We start from the raw sequence: 8,366 nt of genomic DNA on the forward strand, positions 1-8,366 counted from the left end.
ATCACAAGTAGGCAGAGAGAGAGGCAGAAGCAGGCTCCCTGCTGAGCAGAGAGCCCAATGCGGGGCTCTATCCCAGGACCCTGAGATCATGACCTGGGCGGAAAGCAAAGGTTTAACCCACTGAGCCACCCAGGCACCCCTCATTTTTAATATATATTGTTAAATAGTCCCTTGACCACATGGAAGTCCCATGTTTAACTGTTTAATTAATGAACAGAAAGAATACATTCAGATATTAGTCATGTGAGATAGTAATCAATTAGGACAAAGGATAATTACATTAGTAGTGAACAAACTTATTAATGCCCTCCTTTCTGCTGGGTTGGTGGACTCTTGACCCATAAAGACTGGAACTACAAGATCAAGGAGCCCTGAGTGTTATCATTATAGAGCCTGAATCCTTTACAAACCCAGGAAAAATGTATCAACATCCTAGCCAATAACCCTACATTCTAACTGCCATATCATTTGGACCTTGTTTCTAGACTTTAAGACTGGAATCCTTATGCCACAAACCTGAGGAAATTTCTATATTTGTCCCATACTGTATATGGGTTTTCAGCCTAGAGAATTTATTTAATTTGAATTTTCCTAATTAGTAGTGAAGTTCAGCATTATTCATACTGTTTCTTTATTTTAAACTTTTCAAATATCTTAAAATAGAAACTGTTTTTCTGTCTTATATATCAAGTGCTTGTATCAGTTTAGGGTCTCACCAGAAGAAAATGCCATATTAAAATGGGATAAATGAGGAAAATCTAATTTTAAAATGTTTTGTAAATAAGAGGTAATCTGACTGTAGCTTTTTTTCCCCTCGGGTTTGTCTCTTAAAAGATCTGAAGTGGTCACTGTGCCTCAGCTCATTTCTAAAACACTGGCATATAGTCAGAATCATGGAATTGATGAAATCAAGATCTTAAGGATCATTTACAGTGGGATCCAGTCTGTCTTAGAAATAGATTCTATCAAAACCTGATTGGAACCAGTTTACCACCCTGTTAGTTCCCTCATTAGTAAGTTACATAAATAATTAACACATGTTCACTTTAAATGAGTTATATTTTTAACTTTTTGAAAATTGTTCTTTGACTGCTCTGAAGGTCCCACCAATATATCCAAGTGGACTCACTTTCTGGAGACAATAAACTGTTTCCCAAGAAATGCTCCTCATAGGATGTTTTGTTTTGTTTTGTTTTTTGTTTTTTATTTTTTCAGCTCTGAACAATGTATTTTTATTGGATTGTTTTCATGACAACCTTCATCACCACTACCATCATCCCTGTTTTTTTTTTATTTTTTATTTATTTTCAGCATAACAGTATTCATTGTTTTTTCGCCACACCCAGTGCTCCATTTAATCCGTGCCCTCCCTAATACCCACCACCTGGTTCCCCCAACCTCCCACCCCCCCCCCCGCCCCTTCAAAACCCTCAGGTTGTTTTTCAGAGTCCATAGTCTCTCATGGTTCACCTCCCCTTCCAATTTCCCTCAACTCCCTTCTCCTCTCCATCTACCCTTGTCCTCCATATTATTTGTTATGCTCCACAAATAAGTGAAACCATATGATACTTGACTCTTTCTGCTTGACTTATTTCACTCAGCAGATGTTTAAGCCAAGCGTGTCTCTTCTTGGTTCGCATAATGAATCCCATCCAGCAGTAAAACGTTACCTTCACTGACACTCTGATCTTTATATTGTTTTTTGGCTTTGGTAGTTTTTCATTTGTTTTTGGTTCTCAGCCAAGTTTGATTCCAATCCAGGTCTGCACAGAACTGATAGATTATTTCTCATTGGTTGCAACAGAAAGTATGAAACTGCTTTCATGATCTGATTGTTTGGTAATCTTTTTTGGGATGGTAAGGACCTATTCTCTACCAGATGAGAAATGAAAGATAAAAGTTGATTGTTAGGTGACTTTTTAAAAAATCTGTTTGTCTCCATTTTTTCAATCTGTTAGTCTTATTTCCATTGCATGTAGAATTTGTCTTGTTTCCACTGGAAACAGAACAAAAGTTTCATAAGAGATCTAGTGTGAGGTTTTGTATATCAATCAATCTACCCTTTTAATTTTTTGGTAAACCCAAGTCTTGATCAGTAGCTGAAGTTCTAGAACTGATCTAGTAATTTTATGTTTATGTAATTGAGGAACCTTTTCCTCTCATTTTATGAATGTGAAATATTTTCCTACTTTCAGGATATATTAATAAATATAAACCCTCATAACATAGTTCTGTTGGTATTGCTTTGTGGAGATTAATAAGTGTTGACTTAAATCTACTATTCCCCAAATTCCAAAAAAATAAAGCCAGATTTCTACTGTTTTATATATGTGATGCTTTTCAGAAAGTAAATAATCTCATAAAAATTATGGCTCAGAACATTTTTTCTATGTCTCAGAACATTTTTATGTGAGAATTCAAATACAAATAATCAAAATAAAAATGAGCACAGACTGGTTTGATAACATGTCTTATAAAATAGCTATAGGTCTGTTTGTGGTTTTATCAGAATGGAATATAAAGGAAGCATTTAAAATTACGGAAAATGTAAAATTATGTGTTCAGTCATTTGGAATTATAATTTTTATAGTGAGTATACTGAAATGTAATTTCTAAGATCCTGAGTTGTTTTAAGATTTTGGCTTAGTGTTGGGGTGCCTGGGTGGCTCAGTGGGTTAAGCCTCTACCTTCAGCTCGGGTCATGAGATCAGGGTCTGGGATCGAGCCCCGCGTCGGGCTCTCTGCTGAGCAGGGAGCCTGCTTCCCTTCCTCTCTCTCTCTGCCTGCCTCTCTGCCTGCTTGTGATCTCTGTCAAATAAATAAAATCTTTAAAAAAAAAAAAAAAAGATTTTGGCTTAGTGTTAATAAAGTAAATTGGTAGAAAAAAAAGTAAATTGGTAGATATTCACTGGATAATTTTTAAATGAGATTGAGTATTGAAACATTGCATGTGTGTGCGTGTGTGTGTGTCTAACATTTTACTCATACCTTTATAGGGTGTATCTTTGGATCATGTTAATAAATTTGTTCATTTTTACTACTCCAAGAATAAGAGACTCGTAACTATAGGAAACAAACTGAGGGTCACTGGAGGTGAGGTGGGTTAGGCAATGGGATAATTGGGTGACGGGCATTAAGGAGGGCACTTGATGTAATGAGCACTGGGTGTTATATGCAACTGATGAATCACTAAATTCTACCCCTGAAACTAATAATACACTATATGTTAACTAAATTGAACTTAAATTAAAAATTTTAAAAATAATAATAATAATGTTTAACACTATTAAGACGGTACAATTAGGATGTTTGTGGCAACAAAGGATTATATTTTGAACATTCCTGAGCCTTCTTAGTCTACTAACATAATACTATAAGAGAAGCAATTCTTAATTACCCACCTTTAAGTTAACAGATCCGTTTTCTTTGTGTTTTCACTTTTACGTGTCCATTTATTAAACAAGAACTCCTTCATGACAATATAATACAACATTTATTAGTGATTAGTCTTGAGAAAATTATTTCCCTCTATATATAAAAATACAGGTTTGAACACTATGAAATAAATCAGGACAAGTACCATGAAAACTAAGTCCTTCACGAGTGCATAAAGAAGATATGGTCCGTATATACAATGGATTATTATGCCTCCATCAGAAAGGATGAATACCCAACTTTAATGTCAACATGGACAGGGCTGGAAGAGATTATGCTGAGTGAAATTGGTCAAGCAGAGAGAGTCAAGTATCATATGGTTTCACTTATTTATGGAGTATAAGGAATAACACGGAGGACATGGGGAGATGGAGAGAAGAAGTGAGATGGGGAAATCAGAAGGGGAGACAAACCATGAGAGACTGTGGACTCTAAGAAATAAACTGAGGGGTTTGGAGGGTAGAGAAGTAGGGGGATGGGTGAGCCTGGTGGTGGGTATTATGGAGGGCATGAATTGCTTGGGGCACTGGGTGTGGTGCATAAACAATGAATTATGGAACACTGAAAAGAAATAAAATAAAATGGAAAAATAAAATAAAATACTAAAGAAAAAAAATAGGTCCTTCAAAAGAAATAAAGGGACAGAATTGAAGTCAATGTGAGGCTTTATCTGCTGTCAGGGACAAACCATCAGGAGCAAAGAATTTGGGACTCCAAAACCATTCCATATGGTTAAAGTCAAACCCACAAGCCAGGGTTTGAGAAGCCAGGAGACCCACCAACAGCATAAAGCAATATGTACCAAATGGACATCACCTCGCAATGTCCCACAGCTGTGTCCAAACAAGTAAAGGAAATAAACTTTTAAGAAGCGAAATGTAATACTTATTAAATTAACACTGGGGGTGCCTAGGTGGCTCAGTGGGTTAAAGCCTCTGCCTTTAGTTCAGGTCATGATCCCAGGGTCCTGGGATCTAGCCCAACATTGGGCTGTCTACTCAGTGGGGAGCCTGCTTCCTCCTCTCTCTCTGCCTGCCTCTCTGCCTACTTGTGATCTCTGTCTGTCAAATAAATAAAATCTTCAAAAATATTAACATTGCCCCCCAAAAGTGCAATCGGGCCAAATACCAATCAGTAATCATACTGGAGTTTTTAGCCATCTGACTTGACCTCCTCTGTTAAAATAATTACATATTCTGTCTCTTCAAAAGGACAAAAAGAATCTACAGTTTTGTTTCAATAAATCCATTCCTTCATTTTGCAGCTGTTTTACTCAAGATTTTTCTAGGCCAGACAGAACCCAGCATCCTACAGGGGTGGGAAAGCCAAAGGAGCTGCTGGCGTGTTAGCTGAGTCTTGATTTCATCAAGCTCCTCATATCTATTCTGTCCAGGCAGAAAACCAGAAAGGGTCACTGAGCCCACTGCAGGCATCCATAAACCAACCTGAGATCTGAGGAGAAGGCCAGCGGGCAGAGGCCACCTGGGCAGCCTGAACAGATCCATCTTCTTGACCAAATTTTAGTCAGGCTCCTCTGAGCACCCTTCTCCACTAGCCCCATCCTTGCTGGGCTTACAAAGATCAATTGTAACTAGAATCCTACTAAGTCAGTTTAGAGAAAACCCATTGCCTTTGATATCTGATTCTTTTTTTTTTTTAAGATTTTTATTTATTTATTTGACTGACAGAGATCACAAGTAGGCAGAGAGGTAGGCAGAGAGAGAGAGAGAGGGGAAGGCAGGCTCCCCGATGTGGGGCTCGATCCCAGGACCCTGGGATCATGACCTGAGCCGAAGGCAGAGGCTTTAACCCACTGAGCCACCCAGGCACTCTGATACATGATTCTTAAACACCTGCTCTCAATATCTTATCACTCTGGCCTGCCTTCAGCAAGAATTCTATTAGGTCAGTTTAGCAAGAATTCTCCCCTTAGTAATTTCTATCCAGCAACCACCTCCCATCTGTTCTTTGGCTATAAATCCACACTTATTCTATTATATTGGGTATGAAGCTCAGTTCTATACTGAGGTCCCTTTTTCCCCTATTGTAATAATTCCTGATTAAGAAAAGTTTTTCCCACTTAAACTACTGCTGCCGGGCTCTGGGTTGTTTTTGTTTTTTTATTTTAATAGAGTACTGTCTCCAAAACAAAAGTTAAGTAACTTTGGTTAACGTCATAAAATGAATAATTGAGACTGTATGAGAGTAATTGCAAGATAATAGGATATGCTTTTGTTTATTCAGTGGGATAATGGACAGATTTATTCTAAGATAAAATGTCTTTATCATTATCATTATATCTTTATCATTATCATATATCTTTAAAGAGGAAGACAAACTCCAATGTAGACAGAAAACCGTAGAAGATTCAAGAAGTAAATTCTACTTGCATTGCTTTCATGTATATATATATTTTTTGTAAATATGACACTGAAAATAAACTATGATATATGTTAATATTTTGGCAGTTTGAAAAGCCCAGCTTTAATTGCCTTATTTTTTTAAAGATATTTTTAATTTATTAGTCAGAGACAGTGAGAGAGAGAGAGAGAGAGAGAGAGAGCGAATGAGTAGGAGCAGTAGGAAGGGCAGAAGGAGAAGCAGGCTCCCCGCAGAGCAGGGAGCCAGGTAAGGGACTTGATCCCAGGACCCTGGTATCATGACTGGATTGAAGACAGAAGCTTAACTGACTGAGCCACCTAGGCATCCCAATTGCTTTATTTTTAAAAAATAGAAATGCTTTATGACCAAATACTATATTGAAGCAAGACCAGAATTTGGTTTCTTCTCATTTACAATTATCCAACAAATTACCTTGGTATATTCATTCTACTCGACTAAAGGCAGTAATTGTTATTCTTTATCTTCTGCGTAATTATCCAAGTTAGCAGATTCCTTAACTCCCAAATGTAACTTTTTGTGTCTTATTCTGACTTTATATGCTCTATTATTTTTAAAATATAGTTATTGCCTATGAAAGCGTTGAGGTCCTTCCATTTATTTTAAACTTATTTTACTCTGATTAATAGGTAGCTATACTATAACCATTCTCATTCTAAGAACCCATAGTACCCAAACCACTGTTGTGGGTTGTTTTTTGTCTACCAAATATATGAGTTGAAATCCTAATCCCCAATACCTGTGAATATGACTATGATTAGAAATAGTGTTTGCAGATGTAGTCAAGTTAGGACGAAGTCATACTGTAGTAAGGTAAATTGGGAGATACTTCATGTTCTAAAGGCCTCAAAGAAGTATGCCCTCTTATATTTCTTGTATTTCTATATTATATTTCTATACTTTTATATGAAGTATATTTGCATACTTCATATAAATACTGTTTCTTAGGAATTTAGTCTTGAGATTACTATAATAATTGGTTTAAAAATACTTCCTGTGTAGCTCTTTTCAAAACTGAATGTCCCTCCCCCCTGACTGAAAGATAAAATAGACCCAGTATCAGTGTGTGTAATCAAATCAAGGTAAGACAAACAAGAGCTTTTCTCTGAGTTTGACCACCAGTAATGAACATCAGGAATCAACAAGGGCTCTTCACAATACTGGCATCACTTAAGAGATCTTCCTGTAATTCACTAGCTGTCTGCATACTCTCCTCATTGCCACCTTCATTTCTTGATTCCTGAATGTATAGATGACTGGATTCAGGAAGGGAGTGAGAACAGCATCAAAGATGGCCAGAAACTTATCCAGGTGTATGGTGGGAGTTGGCCATGTATAAAAAAAAATCAAAGGACCAAAGAACAAGAATACCACAGTGATGTGAGCTGAGAGTGTGGACAGAGCCTTGGATGAACCAGCTGAAGAGTGTTTCTGAACAGTGAGAATGATGATGATATAGGAAATGATCAGTATGAAGAAGGAGCCAACCGAGATGAATCCACTATTGGCTGTGACCATAAACTCTAGTTGGTAGGTGTCTGTGCAGGCAAGTTTGATGAACCGAGGCAGATCACAGTAAAAACTGTCCAATACGTTAGGACCACAGAAGGGCAAGTTTACCACAAAAGCCAACTGCGCCACAGAGTGGATGAGGCCAGTCATCCAGGCAGCCACTAAAAAGAAGATGCACATTCTTGGGCTCATGATGGTCAGGTAGTGGAGAGGCTTACATATGGCAACATATCTGTCAAATGCCATGGCAATGAGCAGCACCATCTCCACACCACCAATGACGTGGATAAAGAAGATTTGAGCGATGCAGCCACCAAAGGAGATGACTTTATGCTTCCTGAAAAGATCATAAATCATCTTGGGAGAAGTGACTGAAGAAACTCCCAGGTCAATGAAGGAGAGGTTGGCCAACAGAAAGTACATGGGGGAGTGCAAGTGAGGGTCACAAGTCACAGTGAGCATGATGAGGGAGTTTCCCATCATGCTTGCCACATAAAACGTGGAGGAGAACACAAAGAGGAGAAGTTGGATCTCCCAGGAGTTGGTGAGTCCCAGAAATACAAACTCTGACACCACGGAGTGATTCATTCTAGCCATTGGCTTTGTTGGCACGGCTCCCTGAAGAAGGACAATAGGAGAAAATGTCAATTATACTAATTATGTTAATAGATTGGGAGAGAGGTCAAAAATATGAAAGCCTGTTTCTACTATAGCATTAGGACCGACCTGATATGCTCATGGCCTCTCAACTGCGATTACCCAGAAGAATTGGAGCTGTCATGTGGAGCTGCTCTCTATCACCAGATTGTCTCTGCATTTGATACCCTGTGCTTCCTCTCAGGGTTGATGCCATGATTACTCACTCATGAGATATAACATAGTCAACATGAGCCAGACCTTTTGATTTTGGGTTCAAAACTAATACAATCTGGCCCCAGTCACATAGAACTAATCACTGTTGCAATCCCTTCCAAGTCCATAAGTCTTTAAATGGAAGACAGACCCTTCTTCTCTTCCAT

The 8,366-nt window shown here is 38.1% G+C and overlaps 1 protein-coding gene across 1 annotated transcript; it reads right to left on the bottom strand.

The window, feature by feature from the left end:
* Window positions 1–7,005: 7,005 nt before the first annotated feature.
* LOC308346852 (olfactory receptor 4F3/4F16/4F29-like) lies at window positions 7,006–7,950 on the bottom strand (the record flags this gene model as incomplete). Its single annotated transcript, XM_080809898.1, has 1 exon — window positions 7,006–7,950. Exon 1 carries the CDS (start codon window positions 7,942–7,944, stop codon window positions 7,006–7,008), a length of 939 nt encoding a protein of 312 aa, XP_080666024.1. The 5' UTR covers window positions 7,945–7,950.
* Window positions 7,951–8,366: the final 416 nt, after the last annotated feature.

The sequence above is a fragment of the Martes martes genome (assembly GCF_963455335.1).
Source record: "Martes martes genome assembly, chromosome: 7".
NCBI classification, from domain to species: Eukaryota; Metazoa; Chordata; class Mammalia; order Carnivora; family Mustelidae; genus Martes; species Martes martes.